The sequence below is a fragment of the Colossoma macropomum genome, unplaced genomic scaffold (assembly GCF_904425465.1).
Source record: "Colossoma macropomum unplaced genomic scaffold, Colossoma_macropomum, whole genome shotgun sequence".
NCBI classification, from domain to species: Eukaryota; Metazoa; Chordata; class Actinopteri; order Characiformes; family Serrasalmidae; genus Colossoma; species Colossoma macropomum.
This window is the reverse complement of record NW_023494790.1, coordinates 31,409,131-31,433,774: the sequence shown is the minus strand read 5'-3', so window position 1 is coordinate 31,433,774 and position 24,644 is coordinate 31,409,131. Positions and strand designations below refer to the sequence as shown.

The following is a 24,644-nucleotide window of genomic DNA, read 5'->3' as shown; positions in this document are numbered from 1 at the left end:
GGCCAGCGATGATGCCACATCGCATGTGGAAAGGTATTAAGGTACTGACTGACTACAGCACCACCACAATACTGGCCAGCGATGATGCCTGCAGTTTTTTGACTGCTTTGACACACAGAGCAAAGAGTTCACCTCACTCATTAGTCCACATGCCGGAGGGCCCATACTGGTTCTGCAGCACTATCAAGTGAGGGCCACACTGAGGAAGGTCAATGCAGGCAAAACGGCAGGTCCAGATGGAGTGCCCGGCCGAGTATTGAAAGTATGTGCCGACCAGCTAACAGAGATGTTTACTGACATATTCAACCTCTTGCTACAACAAGCTATTGTTCCAACATGTCTTATATCCTCTACCATCATCCCAGTGCCCAAGAAATCAGCTGCAAAGTGCCTAAATGACTATCGACCAGTGGCTCAAACACTGAAATGCTTCAAGAAGCTTGTGCTCTCACATTTTAAAACCATCATCCCACCTGATCTAGATAAGCTCCAATTTGGTCAACTGCTCCATAGAGGATTCTATCACAATGGCATTACACATTGCTATGACACACTAGAACCAAACATTTGTGTGAGAATATTATTTGTGGACTTAAGTTCTGCTTTTAACACAGTCATTCCCCAAAAACTGGTTGGAAAACTGCTGTATGTTCATGGGTTATGGACTTCCTTACAGGCCAAGCACAGCAGGTCAAAATTGCAAGTCAGACCTCCTCCATCCTCATCCTAAACACAGGAACTTCACAAGGCTGTGTGCTGAGCCCTATGATTTTCACACGTTACTGTACCGTTATTCACACCTTCAATACCATAATCAAATTTACTGCCACCACAATGCAGACAATGAGGAGACATGAGGCGTTAGATGGAGCATCTGACCAGTTGGTACAGGGACAACAACCCGGTCCTTCAGAGACTAAGGGGGTTGTCATACACTAGGGGAACATGGACCTCAAGCACCACACACCTGGTTAAAAAAGCCCAACAAAGGCTCTTTTTCCTCAGGCAGCTGAAGCAGGCCCAGCTCCCACAGGAACTGTTAGTGAATTTCTACAGGAGCACCAGTGAAAGCATACTAACCAACTACACCATAATGTGGTATGCTAGCTGCGTGGCTGCTGAGCGTAAGGAACTGCATTGCCTGGAGAAAGCAGCACAGCGTATTGTTGGATCGGAACTCCCAAACTAGGACACTATTTACGCTAGTCGTCAGAGGAAGAAGGCTAGCTGCATCGGCACAGACTTCACACACCCATGTCCCTGGGTTGAAACCACGGCCATCAGGCAAACAGTTCAGGGCATTACAGTCTCACACTAGCAGACTGAGGAACAGCTTCTTTCCCAGAGCTGTGGCCTCCATCGTGCCCCTCCCTGCCCAGAGCTGACTCTTAAGGACTGTGAGCATGCACACTCATTTATACACGCCCATCAAGAACTGTGGCGTACACAGACAGACATGCATGATGTGTATGGTATGTACATGTATATATGCACACACCCACTTGGGTGATGTGTTTATCGATATCCAATCCTCTGTCCATTCAATTCTCTGTAAGTACGTAAATGTGGCTATGCACATTGGGATGTAAATTGTTTTTGTAGTTATGCCAAGTGTCACTTTAGGCGTTTGCTGCTATTACTGCTCTTTGTAACTTTCATTTTTATTTTTTTTTATTATTCCTGCTTTTGTGACCTCTATAGAAGAGAGGCCACATGAAATTTCATTGCATCTAAGTATAACGACAAAGATTCTATTCAAAATATAGTACACAGCTAGTCTGCTAGATCAGTGTACAGTCATCCAGCTATCATACTATGTCATATTTGTATTGTACTCTGTCCTGTTGTATTGATTGGGCAGATGGCCAGATGCAGTATCCCAAAACCCTGCCTGATGTGTTTGATGAAGACAGTGGTGATGCCTTCTCTCCAGAGCAGCCAGGCAGTCAGGAGTCACACGGGTCTGCAGCCTCACCCGGAGAGCCCAAGGCCATGGAGGCCACCTCACCACTGCCCAATAATTTATTACAGGTGCTCCTTTATTCTTGGTTTGAATGTGAAAAAAGATGCTCGATGAAATAACTCCTTGTCTGCATTAAAAATGGATTCAGTAGAGCCTCCCTTTTTATTTTTTCTCTCTTTCATTTTCTGCAGCATTGTACTTCTGCTGTCCAGTCTACAGGAGATTTCCTCAAACCTTTATCCACCAACGAACAGTTAGTTAGCCCTCTGGCACCACAACCTCAGCCAGTCACTACCACAGCCCCCTCAAAATCTGGGCCTACTCTCCTCAAGGTCAGTGAGACTGAAATGGTTAGCATGACAAATACAGGCAGTGCAGGGACAAAGGCCTTGGTACTGCTTGCCTTTTTGTCATGAGTGAGTTATTATACACTGCCTGTCAAAAGTGTGGTGGTGTAGGGCTGGCGTTATCATGGATAAGAACACTGACCAACATGTTTTTTTTTTCACAAAGAGAGCAATACTAGTTTTTTTTTTTTTTTTAAGAGTATTTTTAAAATCTGGTACCACTGTGTCTTTTTTTCTGTTCCAATTTATCATATAACAGAAAAGCTAAAATATCGTATTGCCCAGCTCTAGTACTGTTGAAGATATTTTAAGTGTTATTTTACTACTGTTAAAAGTTTGGAAATGGTGTTCAAATGTTTGAAATAAATATTTACAATTATATAAAAAATAAGTATTCTAATTTGATAGTCCTGTACTTCATATTTAGTAATTAGTGGAACACTAGGCAGCTGTAAAAAAAAATGTTGAAGATGTGTATTGAAGAATGATACATAGAGCTTTAGATTCTTCTAAAATGATTAAGAAAGCTGTATAACACCAAGAGTGAAGTTCTAATAAAATTAATATCCGCAGTTCATTATATTTCAAAATTGAAGATTAGCTCTCAAGGCAGATAACTTTATAAAACATTATGTAAATACATAATTATGATATATTATTGCAGGAGGTGTGGTTGAATTATTACTATTAATTAAGGTATCAGAAATAACAATAAGAAAAACAATAATAATAATTAATATTATTATTACCATTTATTTTTATTATTATGATTATTATATGGTACCATCATATGGATGCGTTGTCTTGTTTTCTGACAAGAAAATTTCTGTTGAGAGTGGAGTTAGTCAGAGAACTGGAGCCAGAAGTGCCAACTTGGAAGTTGGTGACTGGAAGTCAGGAGACCTCCAGTTGACAACTAAAAGTGAAGCTTGAGGTGCTCAGGTTTTTATGGAGATAAGGCTATCAGTACCTGTTACATGTGTTCCTAACTGTCGATTGGTCCTTCTTCTGCATGGGCTGTGCCTAAGGTGGTAAGTCAGTCTCTACCACTTCCGCTAGGCTTGTCCACACCTGCCAGGCAGCTGGTTTTAGGCATCATTTTACATGTAATTTGAGATGAAACACGGTATGTTTTGCATATTTCACAAAAAAAAGTCTTTTCATTAAATTGGAACATTAAAGTTTCTTTCATCTTGAAAGTTGTGCTGTGCGTGCTGTTGATTTCCTCCATCGTAAACCTTATTGTAGGTCTACTGGGGAAGGGGGTGGGGATTATGATTGTTTGCCATCATTGTTCCCGAAGATAGAGGTAAACAGACAACTTTTTAGAACGGTTTTAGGAAAAAGTCATCCCACAATCACTATAGCAATAAACCTTTGGTTGAGGAAGCACACTTTCAGTTTATGATCTGGGTTAGCCTGGTCACTGTGCTTGGTGGGTAGTTTTAATATTTAAGTCTACATTGTGCAAGTTTTAAGGTAGCATATAAACCGCACAAACAAAACATGCTCATTTGTCAAAACATGTCTGGGGTGTTCCCAGACTTTTGACAGACAATATAAGTTAGCCTTATTTGAAACCTTTTCCCTTCCATTTTCACTAAAAAGCTGCAAGAATGTTCACATTTTTGTATTTGTCCTTAATGTCTATAGCAAAGTCAGCCTAAGCTTCCTGGTGATAAAAGTCGTAGTAAGAAGAGCAAAGAGGCCAAACCACGAGTGAAAAAGCTGAAGTATCATCAGTACATTCCCCCAGACCAGAAACAGGAGCCCAGCGAAGCCCCCATGGACTCATCTTATGCCCGCTTACTGCAGCAGCAGCAACTCTTTCTGCAGCTTCAGATCCTCAGCCAGCAACAACAGCAGCACTACAACTACCAGACCATTTTACCTGCTCCACTCAAGTAAGCTTTACTTCTGTAACATTCTCCCTCTCTTTGGTAGTACATTGTGTTAAAATTGTAAGTTTAAAATTTAAATACAAGCTAAAATGTAATAAAAGTTAAAAGGATTGGAAAGTTAAAGTGGCAGTAGGATGCACAGAAGTAAAGAGTGGACAAAATTAAACACCAATAGATTTTATACACATAGTTTTGGAGACTTTATTATGGATACTGTAAAATTTAAAAACCTGTACTTAATGGCTGTTTTAAATGGAAATCAAATACCTAACTTTTCACTGTACTGTATCTTTTGAAATATGTAGAAGTTGTGTATATCGTATCTGAGTATACCTGAATTTCAGTTAGTGAGGGGGATATACCTTAATGGGGTCCTATTATTCTTTTCCAGTTTTTCCCTTTCCTTTAGTGTGTTATATAGCTTTTTGTGCATGTAAACTGTCTGCAAGGTTACGAAGCTCAAGTGCACGGCAGAGGGAGTAGCTTTCTCCCACAGAAACCGCTTTTCTCAGCTGCCCGAAACGCCTTATTAGAAGGCTAGCCCTTTTCCTTTTTTACAAGATGACGCAATCTCGTAACACAGTACTTATTGCCTGCCTTAGAGCAAGCTTGGCACACCCTCACACAATGCACAGCAACTTCTGGAGGCCGGGAAGAGCTTTCTGTTTTGTAGCCATGGTGAGAAGACGCTGACCTGACTTTGAGGATCGGACTCTGGCTCAAACTGATATGGCAGAAACGATGCCATTGGAAAAATAGTCCCAGCGTTGTTTACAGCTGCTCAGGAGAAAAGGGTCTGTCTGCAATCTGCGGTGCAATCTGCTAGTGGCGGAACCGCTCTGGTGGTTGACCAAATCAGATCAGAGTGTCTTCGGCAGACCTCAATTTGAAAAAGGTCCCTTTTTGCATTTAAAGATTTTAAGTATAACTGTTAGGATGCTATTTGTCTACATGTTGGGTACTGTGTGCATATAAAAGCTTCTTGAGTTGGAAAATGTCTTGGAACACTAATATTGTTGTTGCCAGTGAGCCCCAGGTTCATTGCCTAGTTTCCAGTAACAAATCCTGTTTAGTGATGCTCATTAATGACACAAAGTCGATGAGACATTTCCTCATCCTTTTCCATCTCTATCTGCACGTGTGAAATTTATTTTAACTGAGCTATTTTATTTTGTCTTGCCTGACAGCACATTGTTCACAATTTGAGTTTGTTTATTGTGTGAGGGGAGGGTGGAGGAAATGGATTCAGTCATGCTGTTAACAGATTTCCCTCTCTCCTCTTTTTACCATTACCCTCCTCCACCCCTCTTCTTCTTTAGGCCAGTGATTGAGGGACAGAACAGCAGTGCCACAGTTGCCATAAATAGTGGCAACAGCCGTCCTGCCTCTATTGTGGTGTCTCTGCCTACAGCTGCGCCACCAGTGCGCCCGAATAACACCCTTACTAACCGCAAAGCTGGCACCCTGCCTGCCAACCTGGAAGAGATGAAGGTGATTACCTCAGTGGTTTTTATGTCATTAAATGTAAAGTCAAACCTGCAGTTCATTATCATGATGAATTTTTAAGCCTGGAATATAATTTGTTGTATCGTATACGTGACTGAATAGGGACACAGTGTTCTCATAAAAAAATGTAATGAATGAAAGTATGTTCAGTTGAGTAGTGGTGTAAATCTCTGACCTCTGATCTCAATGATTTGATTTGATAGTGATTTTGATAACAATTTGATGCAGAATTTAACTACAATTTCATTGTTATTTTTGTATGTGACTGGAGGAAGTGTTTACAGAATAGTGAAATACAGACAATAAAAACTATATATATATATATATATATATATATATATATATATATATATATATATATATATATATATATATATACGCTCATTGTTCATTTTATCAGCTCCACTTACTATATAGGTGCACTTTGTAGTTCTACAATTTGTAGCACACAGACTGTAGTCCATCTGTTTCTCTGCATACTTTGTTAGCCCCCTTTTACCCTGTTCTTCAGTGGTCTGATCCACTCGTACCAGCACAACACACACTAACACACCACCAACATGTCAGTGTTACTGCAGTGCTGAAAATGATCCACCACCCAAATAGTACCTGCTCTGTGAGGGTCCATGGGGGTCCTGACCACTGAAGAACAGGGTAAAAGGGGGCTAACAAAGTATGCAGAGAAACAGATGGACTACAGTCTGTAATTGTAGAACTACAAAGTGCACCTATATAGTAAGTGGAGCTGATAAAAATGGACAGTGTGTGTAGAAACAAGAAGGTGGTCATAATGTTATGCCTGATCGGTGTGTGTATATGTGTGTGTGTGTGTGTGTGTGTGTGTATATATATATATATATATATATATATATATATATACACACACATATAGGCATTGCTACCTTTAGAATGATTGCGTCATGATGCATTGATTTTCACACCACTGATCACTAGTATTAAATATTTACTAAGGTAATTTAAAATCCATCTATTTTTGCTTTTGTTAGGTGGCTGAGCTAAAAATGGAGCTAAAACTGCGTGGCCTCCCAGTGTCTGGAACCAAAACGGATCTTATTGAGCGGTTAAAGCCTTACCAGGAGAGTTCTGCTCCTAGCATCAGCAGCAACAGCACTGGACCTAACATGCAGCCCTGCAGCACACCGATGGAAGTGTCCAGCACTACTACAAGCCTGTCCCTTGGCCATCAGCCCCCTGATGCCCTGAGCTCCACTCCCCCAGTGTCCCCTGTCCCTGCAGAAGTGCACAATAGAGAAGTGGTGCTCATGGACAGCCAGATGGAGGCCCAAGGCCAAACTGGGAGTGCCAGCAGCCAGCCAGTGGCCACAGTTCCAGAAGACCAAGACCGGAGGCTACATGAGAAGGAGCGTCAGATCAAGGAGCTGCTGCGAAAGCTGGAGCAGGAACAGCGGCTGGTGGAGGAGTTGAAATTGCAGCTGGAGGTAGAAAAAAGGAGTGGACAGATGGTGGCAGCTGCAGAAAATAATGGTAGCATTAGTCCAGCTGCTTTAACAGTCCCTGTAAAGACGGAGAAAGCAGTCATCCCCAACTGTAAAGTGACCTCTCATACTGCTCCTACTATAGTGAAGCTAGAGGAAAGCCACCCAACCCAAGTGACAGCCACCCCTCTGCCCCAGTTCATCATAAGCCACCAGGGGGTGTCACAGGTCATCGGGCAGCCGCAGACTCTTCTGACCACACAGCATGGTGGCACCCAGATCCTGCTGCCTGTCTCCCTGCCCAATAATGCCACCACTATTCAGCTCCCCAATACTAACGTTAAACTGCAGGTACTCTAGTATTGATTTCTTTAATTCATTTTCATCAGATACTGGCTACATTCACATTACAAGCTCAGTTTTATTTTTTGGTTTGGATTTGGTGTTTTGACTGTTAACGTTTGTGTTTGTAAGTCAACCATACCTGTCAATAGTGTGAACTCACCTCTGCCACAGGCACACATCAGCAGAATCAGTAACGCCATATGAATGGTCCACCTGTTCTCAAATGGCAGTTATATGTACATGCGAGGTGCTGGGGATAGTCTGTGAATTTGGTGGAAGTTAGTTAAAACTAGCTGTTTTGAATCTTAGTAGCCAAAAAGAATACAGCTCATCTCTTCAGTCTTGCCATAAAAACACACGCACATGTACCACTTAGACTAGAACTGAATACCTAAATGCGATTCTTAACATAAATATAATTTGAATAGTTTTCATAAATAAAATGGTAATACAAGCTGATAACACCACAGCTAATTAGTTACCTAATGTCAGCCAATGCAGAAGCCGGGATAGCTAGCTAACATCTCTCCTCAGCCTGCTTAGTTTGCTTCAGATGGGCTTTTATCTCTAGTTGATTTCCTTAGCTAGAATTGTCATAGTTTGTGGGCAACTATATTAGCAAGCTTACCAGCTAACATTAGCATTAGCAACTTGACTACATTAGCTGCACACTTTGGAATGGAATATGCTGTGGAAAATAAAGTACATGTCCGGCAGATATAGAGCTGTTAGAGAGCCCTTTCCAGCATTGGAAAGCTGCTCTAATGTTTATAAAGAGTATACAAGTGCATACTCTTGTCTTTGCTCTCTATCAGTCATGATTTGATTTCTATTTTACCATGTTTATTTTCTTGGTTTGTCTGGCAGTCTAAGCCATCTAAATTTGGTGTTATTTACCTGACCAATAATTCTTTGAAAAACTAATCACAGTGAGATTGTCACAGTGTCTTGTCACAGCTCAAGTTTGCAGTTAGGTGTTGTTTCCTTGCTGTGTGTTGCAAAGTTTGATGAGCATGAGTTGCGATTTGACTGTACGTTTTTAACTTCATAGTGGGTGTATGGCCCCATATCAGATAAGTATCTTGAAACACAAATGAAATTGGTTTAAATCTGATTTGAAAAGATCCAATTTTGTGTTCATAGTTGTGTCCACTTAAGGCAGGTTTATGCTGTGAGATCACAATAATGGTGTTGCAGACAAAAATCATAAAAGAATTCTTCAGTCTTGGGTTAAAATCAGTGGTCATTGAACACTCAGTCTGACATACTCAAACGTACCTCATTTACTGCCACTGCAACCAAAGACTATGGAGTTAATTTTGTGCCAGAAGTTTCAAATAAAATAATAAAATACATAGGCAAAATGTTAAGTATCAAAATGTCCAAAATATGTTAACAAGGGTTAAATCAAACTTATTGCTTCGCTGATTCTTATATAATTTAATTTTTTTCTGTTTGGTGATTTTTCTGATATCATTTTTGCTTCTGGAATTTTTTCTTTTGCTTTTGACTTTTGGCACTTTTTTAACAGGGGGCGGGTCTTCACCTGGTGTGTTCACCTGCACTTTCTGTTGGTCAACTGATTTGGAGTGACAGGTCTTCTGAACATGTGGCCAACTCTGAGAACTATTAATTAACTCCATAAAAGTACAAAATTACTCTATAAAAGACAGCCTGCAAAAAAGTTCTGGCAGTGTCAGAAATTTGGTCCAAATCTCGCAGGGTGACTTCTGCTATGACACACATCTAAAAGCCAAGAAGAGTGAAGTGTTTGTGTGTTAGAGTGAGAAGATAAACTACGATAAGAAACTTTATTGCTTGCTGGCCCAGCCCTAAGTTTACATATAGAGTGAGCTGCAGTGAAATGTGTTTATAATGTGTAAGTTGTTTTTTTTTTTTGACAGCCGATCCTTCAGGCAGCTGTCTCTCCTCAAAGCCAAGGACTGATCCAGAGCACTCAGTTGCAGCCGGCCAAAGCTGAGAGTTCCTCAGTGCAGCAGCCAGTCAATCATAACCATAACGTAGTGCAGGTAATTATTTATTTATGCAGTCAGAGTAAAAGCTTATGTGGACTGTTTCATGAGGGGGACTAGTGATACATTTTTCTTGCATGAATAATAAGCAAGCTGCTACATTCTAACTTTCTGTCTTTTTCCCCACTCCACTTGCTCTTCTTTGCAATGGTTTCAATTTCTCTCTTATTCCAAAATGTAGTTAGGCAGTCAAGACATGTTTGGTATTTGAAGTATGCTTCTTTAGTTTTGTACTGGAGCTACAAAACTATAAAGATAATGGAAGTTAGCACTGTACAAACTAGGGAAGTGCTTAACTGAGTAACCGTTAACTGACAAATAAATAGTTGTTCGAGGATGATGGCACAACTATGCATCATATTGAGGGGAGACATGCAGAAGTGATAAGACTGACAGTCCATGTTCTCAGAGAGAAAGTGTGATGCACAGCAGCACAAGGAAAGTACACAAGTGCCAATTTGAGCCAAATTTAGCCTCGATCATGCCATTAATGTTTGTTTTAACTTGGGCGAATAATGACTGCTAAATGTAACTCTAGAACTTTAGAATAATTTTGTCCTTTTTAGCTTTTAGTCATATAATGATAACCATATTAGAGTTGTAAGCCTCTACTTCATTTGCATGCTTACGCCTGGCCCTACCTATCAGTACTGTGTCTCACTAGTTTTATAATATATCTGCACTAACAGAGAATAGTGGGTGTGTGCGCCCTTAAGTGTGCATATATTAAGTATTTTACAGTGGATTTGAACATAGGTAAACCAGATTTCAGAACAGGGACTGTCCATTTTATAATTGATAATTTGATGGGTTGTGTCCTTAATTTTAAGAGTGCCAGTTAATGTTTATCCATGATTTGCCAAAATTGGCATGTCTATCACAAACTACACACTCACTGCAAATTGCGTCAAGATGTCTAATAGTCTGTAATACAGTGTTATATGTAAAAGCTGGATGAGAAAAACTAAATTGAGGTTTGAGGATGACAGATGGCTGCTTCTACAGTTTTTAGCTATGCAACATGCAAATTTTGGCTTTTACTGATAACCAGCAGTTATTAGTCATGGCTAATTTTTTATAGGCTAATTTATGGCTCTTTTTTATAGACAACAGTGTGTCATACACTGTCAAAAACCACTGTATGACACAACTGTGATTTAGACATGCAGTTTGCATAGTGCTGGTGTCTACAGTCTATTACAGAGCTGGGAGAGTTGGAAGGTATTGGTACTAAGTAACCAGTTAGGATGAAAGGGAGTAAATGAAAGTGGGTCTGTGTCAGACAGAGCAATCAAAGCAACTGTATATTCTTATGTGAGGGCTTCAGGATCATGTAGTCTGGTCTGATCGTAGGGCAGCCATCCATTAGTAAGATGGCAGAGAGTGGACTCATTTTACACAGTGCCTTGTGTCTTGTGTCGCTAGCCTATCTTAGCAGGAGGCGCTGTGCTAGAGTTACTCGAGCAATAACAGTAGACAGATGCTGGTGCCAGCAGCATGGAGAATGAGTATAGCCATGGTTGTGGCCTCGGCCTTTTTTTAGCGAATGTACCATGTACGACACCATGTGTCATTAGAGGGGCTTTTATTGTCAGAGTAACTTCTCATGATGGCATGTTAGCATAAAACACCCTTGCTGAATATAGAGGTTTCACAATAGCCATGTTTACATGCAGTCTAATAATCTGTTAATAATCCGAGGATTATTAAACAGGACTTGTGAAGTACATTTTACTGAGTCAGACATAATTTTAAAGCAATTAAAAGCCCAAGTGCGGCAACTGAAAACTCTCACTCTGACTGGACCATACGTGATGTTTGCTGTCGTGATAACGTTTACAAGTGGTACGCTACGCGTGCACGTCATTTTGGATCTGATACTTTTAGTGCGCATGTAAATAGAGATTTTCCATCAGATTGTTCAGTAGAGTGTGCACATAAACACCTCAGTCTTAATCTGTAATCGGAATGTGTTCAATCGGCTCGGCAAAAAACTTTGCATGTAAGCATAGCCAATGTGAGACAACGTGAATCAGAAGTCACAAAACATTTTCCTCCCATACAGTTTAAAGTGTATTCGCTTAGTAAAAAAGGGCAGTTTTCATTTCAGGTTGACTTCTGTGTTATGATTGTAGTGAATATTGTATTGATTTTTTTCTCTGATAATTTATTATTAGACTATGGAAAGGGAAAAAAGATTAGGATGGCATAATTAAAAGTTTTATTGTTTGAGTGTTTTTTTTTTATCGCGTGACTTTCAGTTACTTGGAAATAAATTAAAGCTTGCCGGTGAAAATGTCAACCTCTCAGCTTTACCCTGTCTTTATTTTGGCGTTAGGGTGGACAGGTGGCAAGCAGCAATTGCAGGAAAAATGTGTTAAAAAAGATATCTCTGGAGAATCAATGTGAAGTTTGTGAAATTCTCAAAGTTTGGTAACTGATGTTTTTAATCTTGGTTAATAGTGAAACCAGGTAATCTCAACATTCCTAGCTCCATGTTTTGTATATTGGTATAGTATAACTTGTTGTTTGTTCGTGATCTTGTTGTTTGCTGTCTCCAAGCAGACTCTGCCTGTGTGTAGCGGTGGTTTCCAGCACAGTGCCGTTGAGAACCAGGCAGGCCTGGAGATGCCTCAGTGTTTCCTGAGCAGCTCCCCAGAGAACACTGTTTCTGTCCAGACTTCACCCATTACCTGTTCCCTTACCAACGGCCCTCTTAATAAGGTAACACTTACTGCGCTGTATATGTGATTTATGAGTATACTACCATTCAGAAGTTTGCAATCTATGTTTTCAATTTTAAGAAATCTTTAAGTTTGCAGAAAATGTGTGATCTTATACAACTTCATTAAAGTTCGAGAATTTATTGCTAATAAAATTAATTTCCAAAAAAAGGCAAATAAATAACTACTGCATAGAATTTGTCATTTAATTTGTTTTTTTTATATTGAATACAATCTAAGAATGTCCATTGTTCTCTATTTTATAATATTTAAATATATACTTTATACATTATTTTAGTTTTTATAAATAACAAAAATTTTGATGACAAGTAGTTCTAAACTTTTGAACAATATGTCAGTGATCTGCTGTTTTGTTTTCTGTTATGTTGTGTATGATGTAGAATTTGTATGTTGTATCAGTCCCCCTCTCAGGCTCAGCCTGCCTTTATCCTGCAGCCTCCAGCATTCAGTCAGGCCCCCAAGAGCCGAGAGCCACCCACTTATGAGGACGCTGTTAAACAGACCCGCGGCCTGCAGGCACCTGCCATCACACAGGTAACAATTCTCACTTATACATGGACACCTTTACCTAAACATGCTGCAGTGTCAAATCTACTACAATTATTCAAATAACAGTTCATTGCTGGTTTTAATGTGTTTCAGGTTCCTACAGCAACCAGTCAGCAGATGGATGACCTGTTTGATATCCTCATTGAGAGTGGAGGTGAATGCTCAAAACATACAATACACAAGCAAATCGGATTAACTGTGCAAGTGAATGCTGTTGTGTAAATATAAGACTTGTTATATCAAGTTGTATATGGTTTCTGGCACTAAATGACATACTATTGCTTTAATCGTCCAAAAGCATCCCCCCAAACCTTCTAATTAGTGGATCCCAGCTACTTTAAGGGACTCCCATTAATAACATGATTGCACACACACAATCTCTGTAGAAATACACATAAGCCTGTAGTCACCATGTCCAATGCCTAGTATGAGGTAGAGGAGTATATGGCTTTGCAGCAGTTAAGATGTGTTATCTGAAGTGATGGAGCACTCATACGTTTGGGTCTAGTGCAGAGGTCTTCAAATCAAACATTTTCAGAAACCACATAAGCAAGTCTATATGAGAGTAGTTAACAACACTGTGCAGTTTGCCTACACAATCTCCCATTAACCTCCAGCTTCAGTACAAAACTAAAGAAGCACACTTGAGACACCATGTTTCGGACAATTGACCACATTTGTGTTAAAGGGAAAACTGCATAGATTTGATACCTGGCTGAACTGTCAGTTTTAGTCAGTGTGATATTTTCAACCATTTCTTCCTGCTCTCTGCAGAGATTACACCTTTTAGCCAGCCAGAGCCCTCTGTTCCTAAGATGATGCCAGTGACTGCCAGCATCACCACTCTACCTGTCAATACTGCCCTGAGCCGGCCGCCTGCACAGGTGCAGATGGCGCCTCCACCAGCCCTACTGGTGGAGTCCATGCCCAACCTGGCCTCACTGGCCTCGGACAACCAGCTGGAAGCACTTTTAGAGGGCGCACTGGTGGGTGAGGCTGAACCAGAGCAGAGGACGCTGGGAATTCTAGAGGAGCTGCAGAGCCAGCTTTCAGAGCAGCCCCATTCTCCAATGGACACGTCTGAGCTGAGCTTCTGCGATCCTCCAGCGCACTCTACTTCCTCTTCCTCCTTCAGCCTGCAGGACACAGGCCTGGATAACATGGAGTGGCTGGACCTGACTATGCCTGGACCCATTGGGCCACTAAACCCATTAGGCATTGCTTCAGATTTTCTGGACACGCATGACTTGCAGTTGCACTGGGACTGAGAGTGCTGATGCTGCTCTCACTTTCTACACACTCATTTTCTTTCTTTCGCTCTCTCTCGCTCTCTCTCTCTCTCTCTCTCTCTCTCTCTCTCTCTCTCTCTCTCTCTCTCTCTCTCATGTACACACTCACTCAAACACACACACACACACACACACACACACACACACACTCCCTCCTCCACCGTGTGAGAAAGGAGGGTCTAGTTTGTTAATGGCCATGCAATCTGAATGTGTGTATGTGTGGGTGATTTCCTTTTAAGACTGTACAGGGCTATGTGCAGCACTAGGACTGCAGCCATTACCGCAACACCACGATGGTAGCTTTTTAACTTTTTTCCATGGTTTTTAAGAGATGTATATTCCCAGGGCTTCTGACATACAAATTAAAAGTGAACAGTCTAAATCTATCAATTTACAAATCTAACTCCGGCCCATAAGAGTCAGAGCAAGGCAAAGTGAGGGCTGAGTTTAATTCTTTTTTATTGAAGACAGTGAAGCTGCTTGCTGGAGACCCCTAACACACAAGCAAGCGAAGCTGTCCAGAGTAAAAAGGCTATTTCTGGGCTATGATGTAAGGCAGATGACAACACAGCTAATATTGTTTTAAGAAAAAAAAAACATTGTTTACTGTTCATATGCATTTTAAAGTTCTATTATTTTTCAACCATTGTAGTTATCTCATGCAAAACTTGTTGAATCTTCTCAACACTGAGATCATTATCACTTGACTATGGCCAAAATCGCTCACCACACCGCATTTCAACAACTGAATTATCTGTCGCACAGCAAAACTCACTTTTCATTTGCGTACCCAGCCCCTGGGTGTTATAATCTATCGTGGTGGTAAGGCAACCAAACATCGTGGTGTTGAAGTTTTGCCTCCGCAGCAGCCCTGTTCAGCACTCTGTGCTATTGTAACAAAATCAGAGATCCACTCAGTGGATGATGTGAGTGATTGTCTCTGCTGTTCCGCTGTATTGAGCTATGGTTTGTGTTTGTCATTTACCATTCAGGCTGATGTCTTGTTATAGCGCTATGAAAACGAAGGGCCTTCAGTGAGCTGCTTCTTGCTGAGCATGTGCTGGGTTCTCTCGTCTGTGCCATTCAGAGAGGGAGCTGCTTGTAAACAGTGTGAGTTTCTGTACTGCTCTGTTAATAGGTATTGTGCCATTAACTCAGCGTTGTTCTGTGCGCAGTCTATAAATACTGTCATGGCCAATTTTAAACTAAAACTGTCCAGAGTCACAAGAACAGGCTCTAATTCCAGACATCTCGGCTCCACAGGAGATATTCAAATGATTTTATTGCTTTGTTTGCACAAAATTCCTAAAGAGTTTGAGCACTGACACCATTTAAATATTTTGGTTTTTAAGAAGCGAAAACCCAAATATCAGGTGCATTTTTCACTGAGAACACTTTCCTACCTGTACTGGGTAGATCAGCATACTGTTTTTGGAAATGCCCTGATCAAACAATCAGATTATTATTTAATCTGTTATTCCGAAAACAGTGACTTAACACTGTCGCCTGTCAAGTCAATCTCTTTTAAAACCATGCTCATTTGTGTCTGCAAGTATTTTGTTTGTGTGTGTATGCGCACAAGGGTGTGTGTGTGTGTGTGTGTGTGTGTGTGTGTGTGTGTGTGTGTGTGTGTGTGTGTGTGAGTGTGTGAGCAAGTATGCTGGGTACATGCAGTCAGAAAGAATCTTTATGGAATGCTGTCTGATGGGCCAGACCAGTGCTCTAATATCTGCAAGGCTTATGTGTACCATATTGTGAAGGGAGGGCCTATAGATACAATTACATTGTATGTTTTGAATTGTGTGATGCTTTGCAACAGAGGTGTGTCAGTGCCAAGTGGATGGTGTACATAAGTTATTTCTTAGAATTGGGACAAACCTAAGACACAGTGCTGTTTTAATGACCGTTGTTGACGAGAATGAGCTAAAACGACAACTGACACTATTAGCAGTGGATGTTTGCCCAGTCTTAACAGGGCACTATAATATTTATACATGTTTTTAGTTTTTTATACAGGCTAACACAGTTAAAGATCTTGGGTGAACACCACGGGCCTGGTTTCTCTACATCATCACCACATTAAAGGAACGCGGCAGCAGTTTTCACCTAATCTCTATATGCTGCATTTGTATTTTACAGTTAATTACCATGGATAATAATTTTGATGCGTTTCCCTGTATTTTAAAAAATGAGCAGTTGCTTCAGACATGTAAGTATATGTGGCCGTACACTACAGGTGCAGCAGGTGGAAATTAGGTTGAAAACACTGGAGTATTCCTTTTAGGTCATCTTAACTGTTGACAGAGGTCTAAGTAATGCTTCCTGTACCATCATGTAATGATTCCTTTAGTCTAGAAAATCAGGCCCCAAGTTTTACTATCATTAAGACACTACATGTTGAACATGGTTGGCAGCTTAATGGCAGTTTAGTGGGGGGAGCAAAAGAACAATTCTGGTTTGCCACCTACTCTGCCATACTGACTAATACACCTCCATTCCATCTCAAACCTCATCAGTGACCATTTTTAGATCCTGTAAGACCCTCCCTCTTATCTGCACTTCTGAGGATGTCTCTGTCTGTCCTTCTGTCTGTAGCACGTTATTGTTTCTGTAAGTGTGAGTGTGAGTGTGAGTGTGAGTGTGTGTGTGTGTGTGTGTGTGTGTGTGTGTTTCACTGTTGGATATTACTGTGCCCTCTTCTACTGTTCTGTACACAGTAAAAACAAGCAAAAAAAAAAAACTAAATGGCAGTCTAAACAAAAATACGTGTGCGATTGAAGAAGTACGAAATGCTTCAGCAGCATGCAGTTGTAAATTATTCTTAATGTAATTCATCAGCTAAAACACTTTTTCTATTGAATTATTTGATTTTGGTTCACCACAAGTGATTAACCGAGTTAATCTCTGAGACCAAACTCCAGTCATCTTTAGCTAATGTGGCCTCACTTCGTCAGATTTGAAGGCCATTTAGGAATGATTGTTTATAACTTGATTCAGTGTCTCTAGGAGAAATACCTTTATAGCATTTATTAGGAGAGTTACCTTTATAATATCACGTTCTGATCAGTTTATTAGACCTGATCACTGGCTCAAGTACCTGTCTGATTATGAGAAACTATTAATGGTATGTTTGATCCAAAGGGAATTTGCTCGAAATATGTCAGTATTTTTTATTTTTTTTCCTTTTCATTTTTTCTTTTAGAGTTCAGGATGTATAGCACTTTGGGCTGCAGTAATAAACTTGCATCATGGTGAAACAATCACTTGGCATCTGAGCACCTTCACAGATGTTTTACAGCAGATGAATTTTGTTAGCTGTTCTTGCACCGCTCTTGTCTACGTGTTGTCATTGCTGTCAGCTCAGAAACGTTTGATCAACAAGGCACATACCCAGGGCTTTAGTCCACTCTTGCTTCAAGGCTTTGTACTGTTCGCCTTGCACGTTGACCAAGCTATGGCCTCTCCAATGACTTGCCAAATATAAGTATCGTTATATAGGCACTCATTAGTGGGAATGAATTAAGTAAGTTCTTTCTAAGAAGGCAGCATCAGAGGTCTTCTACTCTGGATTTTTTAATCACTGCCAGGTAACTGAACTGTTGATTTAACTGTTTAACCACCTAGTGTCATACCTACCAGTGATGAGAAAATCCAGGACTGGAAGCTGAATTCAAGATCTAGAGTTGAAGAGCTGTGCTCTGGGTGATGCATTGCCATATTGTCGTTGATGGGCTGATTTTTGAAAATTAAGAATCTGGCTCAAAAATCTTAAGGCCTTTCAGGGTGTCCCACCACTTGCCTGTATGAATTGAGGGCTGGTACTGGAGCGCAGTTTTGTAAAATAGCTACCAAAGAGGCCAAATAAATAATGTACAATGCAGTTTGGCTTAGGTAGTTTACGAATTGCTGGGTGGGTAAAATTTTTGAGGTGAGTAGAACTTAACTGAAAAGTAGGTTATCGGTTTTAATCAGTGTCAGTATAAAACTTGAAATGGCTAGTGTTGTATTCTATTCAATTGCAAATATCAGCATAAAGAGAGCAAAGCAATAACGTCACAATTTTTAATTTGATGTTTAATTCAGTACTGTAATGTATACAGTATGTGGTAAATCTCAGTGCATTGCCTTGATCTTATGAAGTTGCAGTTTATATTAAATGCTCACTAATTTGTGCTGAGCAGCTTTGAGGATGTCAAAGCTCAGCACTCAGCATTAGCCTCATGTAGGAATCACCTGAACTAGGCAGCTGGCCAATTATTTTTCCCCCATACTTTTTAACCAGAAAAATGCAGTCTCCTGGTTTCTTCTTTTCATCAAGTGGTCTTGTGAAGCCAACCCACAATTCAGTGCTAGAATGATCCTTTTTTGTGTGCAATGTTCAGTCGTTGTCATGCAACCATTCAGCTGTTCCCATTTTATACTGCTGGACTTTATTTTCAAGCGGAGTACTTTTTATCAACATTGTTAATGTGTGAAGTATCAGTGGTGACTACACTAGGTGATAAACCTGTTGACTGCCACTTCTCTTTGTCCTCCAGATGGAGGGGCAATCATCATTTGTATGCCATACATTTTGCACATTGTGTACATATTTGAATGGACGTAATACATATTTTTATACATGTTTAGCGCATCCATGAGCTCTATTTTGTGAATAGTTTTAAAGATATAAGTATACATACGCTGTTATGTGTCAGTTCACTTTGATGTATTGTGAACATACTGTTGTAGAGGATGTTTCAGAATCTCTTAAATATACCAGAGGAATGAAATGCAAAATTTGAAAACTGTCTGCGTTATTGCACCAAATTTATTACAAAATTCAATTCACTGTTTAGAAAACCATGAAAAATAAAATACTTATAATACAGTAAATGTGAAAATTATCTATTCAGACATGTTCCCATATGATATATATATATATATATATATATATATATACACTGGTAGAAGAATGTCTTGATGAGCTTGATGAACATATGTTCTGGATATGTGATCATAAAATGCATTTACATAGAGCCTAACATCACCATGCACAATATGTTGTTCTCTATTGCCCATTTATTAACCAACTCATTTGCTATCTTATTTGCCTTGATTAGACCGTGCATATCACATACAATATTTGGCTGAGTATACTTATACACCACTGCACAAGGGCTTTAAACACCTAACCACAGATACCATCCCAGACCTTTAAGCAACTTTTCCTTTCCTACAGGAAGTTATCTTTTAATGACCTTAAAGGCAGAAGGCTGGCTGTAGTTTCTGTCTGTGCCTACAAGCCAGAACTAGCCTGGTTGCACAAGATGTAGCATTTCGTAGGTACTTAATTGGTAACATTTGGCAGTTTTTGGTACTTTTCCACTTCTAATATTACTTCCTAATATTAACTTGAACTGTCATTATCCTGTATCATGTGATGTTTTTTTTTTTGTGCTCTACCTTATCATAGCTATACAGTTGCTGTCAGACTGGCAATGTTTTTTTCATATTTTGATATAAGGTTGCACAGATTTGATACCCAGTAACAGTATCAAGTTAATAGTAGAAGTAAAAAAAAATAAAAAAAACCTGTAACAAATCTGGCCTGACATCACAGAATTGCATATAGCTCTGGAATGATAACAGCAGCCACATGTAACCTAACAATAACGTAAGAATAACTACTGGCTAGCTAAGCAAAGCACCCATGGTAGTTGCTGTTATGTTAGCTGTCTGGAAATACTTCACACTTTTAAATGGTTTAAGTGCTTCTTTTAGGACTAGCTTATTTTGCTTAGTAGTTTTTAAAGGGAAAACATCAGAAAAGGAAAAAGTGGCAAACCTACCAAGCTTGAATTGTTCACAGCAGTGGTAATGGGAACCAGGCATCTTAAGCATTTACTGCCTCTGAAAGTTACATCACAAAATGTTATGATATGAAATGGTTACAAATATGTTTCATTATGTCATTAATTTACAATAGTTTTACAGTAGGCCCTTGGCCTGAAATGTATTTTTAAAATTCACACAGGCAAAGTAAATGTACCCAAACAAAACTTGAAATCTCTTGTTGATTTCTCTACCAATTCCATCAAACAATTCTGAATAACTTTCACTAACTTTTAATTTAACTGTTGGCCTAGGCAGAATATTTGAAAAACCAGTGGAAGTTCCCCTCCAAAGTCTCTTTCCATGCATGCTTTACAGTCGATGGACAGTTTGGATTTCTGTATGGCAGGATGGACACCTGTGGCTGATGTCTTTGAAGTAATTCAGAAAGAAGGGCAACAGGCAACATCCAGCTACACAGCTGCAAATCCAGGAAGGTTGGTAAGTGCACCAGAAACAGAAATAATAATCTGATTACATTCTTTGTTTGAACAGGGAGATGATTTACAGCAGGAGTGTTCAATTCTGGAGGGCCAGAGTTCAGCACAGTTTGATGATTTTCTTGCTCAAACTTACCAGCTAAACCAGGTAATTAAGTGATGAGTTGAATCACGTGTGTTTGAGCAGGGAAGTTGCCAAACTGTGCAAGCCTCAGGCCCCCCACGACTGGAACTGATGACCCTTGTTGTACAGTTTGTCACAACGATCAGATCAATAGATATTTATGCGAGTAGCGTTCAGTGTAGTACAGATGTAATCGGATAGAAACTTACCCCAGTGAAACAGAGAAAAAGCACACGAGAAAAGAAGACCTGCCCACTTTATAGTGGATCTCAGTGGTGACCTGTTGCTGGCAGTTGGGACAGTACACTTTAGCAGCGGAAAAGGAGAGGTCCTGCACCGCCACCACTTCATCTGAGCTCTCTACAGAGGGACAATGCCTTAGTTTCTTTATTTTATATATATTTTATACACAATTAAAGATTTCTAAATGCTTCTTGTATTGGGTGTACGATTCTTGAAAGAAAAACCATTAATTTGCATTGAACTTAATGGAAGCTTTATTTGTGGTGGAAAGATCAAGATGTTCTTCAAAGCGTTCTTCACACTTAACGTTATTAAAAATCTACAGCTTTGGTGATCACTCATATGGATATGTTAGCACAAACCTAGCGCTTAAGCCTGAACACTTTAATTTGCTTTACGTTAATGTAAGATACCTCTACACTTGAGCTCGCTAACTGGTTGGCTAACATCCACCCAACCAGGGTCTTTCATCTGCATGCTCATTACAGAAAGATTGCTTACTGTTAATTTTCTAAGGACAGACTGTAGGTGAGGATTAGCTATTGTTGAAGTTTACAAACAGATCATGATATACATTTTTATCACTGTTCAGATGTTCATCTCAGAAAAGGAAAAATTAGCCCAGTCAGTTAAACTGAAATTACTATTGCTAATATTGCTATTAGTTACCAAGCTAGTTAAAGTTATGTACATACTTAATAACACTGAACCTTTTGCCTTTGGGCTTCTTTAAAGAGTGTAACTTATTTCACTTTCTGGGTGACACAGTACCTGGACTGAGTCCAGTGGAGGTCAGTTCAGATGCAGGCTGTTCTGAAATGTGAAAATCACATTATCATCACTGCTACAGTAAGTTTCTTTGTGCTTGCTTATGCTTTTTAATGTGGTTATGTGACTTACCTGTGATTAATCTCTGTGTTGGAGTGACACTCGGTAGGACCCGCACTCCAGAGAAGACTAGATCTTTCTTCTTCTCAGGTATGATGCAGTCAGGCTCTGCTAATGAAATTAGCTGGTTGGTATCATGTGTCCGAATAAACACAAAAAAAAGAGTACCTTTGCTTTCCTGTCGCTCTGAAACAGTTATTCATATTTGAATGCTGCATAGGAACTGTAATGCAATGCACACTTCCCCCAGCTGGAATGAAAATATTGTAGCACTCACAGTTATTAAAAGAGACTTTGCACAGGTCATGGTGCTTTATTTTTTCAGCTGTTGTCGGCAAAAGCCACTCCGTACATAGGTGGAGTTTTTCTGTAACAGCTCACTCTGAACCCAGCTCATGTCTCTCTCTCTCTCTCTCTCTCTCGCTCTCCCTCTTTCTCGCTCTCTCATCCCCTCCCTGCTCTCCACACATAAACACACCCTCTCCAATTAAAGTCCATGGCACAAAGGAACCAAGACCAATTAATGACGCAGAACACAGAACCTAAAACTAACATGCCAAAACATTTCTTGAACATGCTACACTATTTTGTGATTGCCTTTTTCCCCTTGACATACCATATTTAATTTTCAACAAACCAAATAGATATTTTATGCAGCATAAACAAACTATCCTTTTCATACAGTGGTAGCTTCTATGAAAAGATGGTTCTGTAAGTGTACCAGTGGCAGATGATTCCTGAGTTTTTTCCACGATGATGGTTTGTTTTTCTGACAAACACCTTCTATTCACAAGCTCTTTCTCTTTCTCTGACAAATACTGCAGCTCTTTCTGTACTCTTTCCAGCTCTGATGGTCCTTCTTCCTCTTCTTCTTTTTCCTTTTTCCCTTCAGCTCCATCTGTGAATACACATTATGATCATGTTGACATAAACCATGGAATCATAGTCTCTATGATCATCTCTCTGCAACAGTGAGGGTGTAGAGAAAATAGGGAAATATATGTTGCCCAGATGACTGCATGTCCAAAGGGCTGTTATTGTTTGCATGGACCATGAGCAACAGAGCTTTTTTAATATTTCCCACTGATAACTGATATTTATACCCCTCTTTGTCCATTTACAAAACAGTGTTATACAGCTTTTTCAAGTTTCACACATGAAGGAATTCACTTGTATGAATGTTAAGTTGTATTCAATTGTATTAAAGTTTTATAGATGTAAGTAAAATAAGTGTTCAGTCTAAATGGGATGTATAAATGAAAAGTATAGAATCTTGACTGAGAACAAAGTCTCTTTTGCCCATTGGTGTATAGGCCAATTTGACAGTTTACTGTAACTTGTAACTCTTATTTTAATATTTTTGATGCTCAAAACTTCTGCATAACTCTGTAGATTCACTTCAACATCTTATATCAAAAACAGAGCTAAGTTAATTGTCAGATTGGCCAATACAACAAAATTTAACCACAGAAATGCGTAAATACACAAAAATAAAGGTTCCTCGGTGGTTTTTAATGTTAACATGCAGTTCTAGGAAAAACATTAACATTAATGGATAACATTTACATTACAAGGAAGTTCTTCACACTCATAACTTATTTACAAAAAATGAAAGCAATAAAAAAAAAAAACTATACATGTATAGCTTACTATTTGCAGGATACAGATTCCTTAAACGAAAGCCAGCTCTGCTCTACACTGAGGCTGCTTACCATCAGTTACACTGTTGTTCTTCAGGAACTCTTGCATTTCCAGCAAAATGATCTGCCGGCTCAGGAGCTGTTGCCGCCTCATCACAACATACCACAACTCTCTGGAGAGCTGGTCCAGCTGGGCCCCCTCAGGTACCACCGGTGTCATTCTTTTTCTCACTGAACTGTCACACCTAGTTCTGAAGACATTTGTTCATCCAGTCTGTCAGAGCACACACTGTCACATCTACCCCTGCTGATGTCTCTTCACAAAACCTGCTTACAGTTTGTACACGTTAGCATATTCTGTACCTTTGTGACTCGCTAAAGACAAATAAAGGCTAGTGTACCACTTTCCAAAGATCAAGCAAGCAAATGAATGTAGATTTATATGACCTGCTCATATCACTCTTTCCTTTTATTAGTTTGAACAGGCTGCTTTAAATATTACAGCTACAATATAATTCGGTGGTTGTACTCATATAGTCCTATGTGTAAAAGTATATTAATCTGATTCTGTCATACAATCCAGACAATAAAAGCAACAAACAGTAGCATTACCTGTGGATGCTGAGAGGTAACTGCAGGTCCTTATGTTATTACAGATTCAAACATAAGTGCAGGAAATGTTGTTAATGTTGCAATATTAAAGAATTATAGCATCATTAAATTCATATAGTACAATTATAGCATTTATTGTGTTATGCTGTAGTGTGCTAGTCCTTCTCCACTCATGATGCTCATGGTCACATGCAATTTCCAGGGCCTTTTATGATCTATGCACGTAATTTGTCATTTACATATACAGTACACCCATCATTTCCATAGGCTGTTTTGCTTGATTTCACTCTAGCAGGATGTGATGTTGCTTTTTCATTTTACTGTCACAAATTCAGCTAGCTCGTTTGGTTGATGTCACAGACTCTGTAGTTTCGCTGCAGTTCACAAAGAGGAAAAGACACAACCTCGTTCAGAGTCACATATTTAAACAAGAACGGATTGTCGAGTATACTTTCAACAAATGACAGGCAGTAGTCCTTCAGTGTCAATTTTATGTTGTTTGCATGTTTGTCATGGTGTGCACGGTGCTCATAAGAGGCGGTCTGATTTGTTCCTTACTGTTTTGAATGCATTTCCATAGTCAAATTCTGCTGGAAAAGAGCAGGGCTGACTTAAACAGCAGATGCTTTTTGTTTTATTTTGTTTTATTTTTGTTTTATTTTCTTGATTGAGACAGTAGTGGACTGTTA

General features: G+C 39.6%; 2 protein-coding genes across 5 annotated transcripts in view; one reads left to right on the top strand and one right to left on the bottom strand.

Moving 5' to 3' along the window:
- mrtfba (myocardin related transcription factor Ba) overlaps positions 1–16,916 on the top strand; it is a 49,707-nt gene extending 32,791 nt beyond the window's left edge. The window contains exons 7-16 of one of the 3 annotated variants that reach the window (XM_036573087.1): positions 1,862–2,031; positions 2,155–2,295; positions 3,964–4,214; positions 5,531–5,702; positions 6,725–7,525; positions 9,424–9,549; positions 12,118–12,276; positions 12,696–12,830; positions 12,939–12,999; positions 13,620–16,916. In XM_036573087.1, the coding sequence (XP_036428980.1) occupies positions 1,862–2,031; positions 2,155–2,295; positions 3,964–4,214; positions 5,531–5,702; positions 6,725–7,525; positions 9,424–9,549; positions 12,118–12,276; positions 12,696–12,830; positions 12,939–12,999; positions 13,620–14,113 (2,510 nt within the window). In that variant the 3' untranslated portion in view covers positions 14,114–16,916. Of the gene's footprint in view, positions 1–1,861; positions 2,032–2,154; positions 2,296–3,963; positions 4,215–5,530; positions 5,703–6,724; positions 7,526–9,423; positions 9,550–12,114; positions 12,277–12,695; positions 12,831–12,938; positions 13,000–13,619 lie in introns of all 3 variants that reach the window. The other 2 variants (XM_036573089.1, XM_036573086.1) reach the window with 2 other exon arrangements.
- A 3,338-nt stretch (positions 16,917–20,254) lies between these two features.
- Positions 20,255–24,159, bottom strand: LOC118809617 (lipopolysaccharide-induced tumor necrosis factor-alpha factor homolog). Of its 2 annotated transcripts, none has more exons than XM_036573083.1 (6): positions 23,416–24,159; positions 22,425–22,601; positions 21,716–21,814; positions 21,587–21,628; positions 20,782–20,932; positions 20,255–20,429 (listed from the first exon to the last, which is right to left on the bottom strand). In XM_036573083.1, the coding sequence occupies exons 1-6, from the start codon at positions 23,561–23,563 to the stop codon at positions 20,321–20,323; spliced, it is 726 nt and encodes a 241-aa protein (XP_036428976.1). In that variant the 5' UTR covers positions 23,564–24,159; the 3' UTR covers positions 20,255–20,320. The 2 variants fall into 2 exon arrangements, with proteins under 2 accessions (XP_036428976.1, XP_036428977.1); XM_036573084.1 differs by having other exon boundaries at positions 21,716–21,811.
- Between the last annotated feature and the right edge of the window lie 485 nt (positions 24,160–24,644).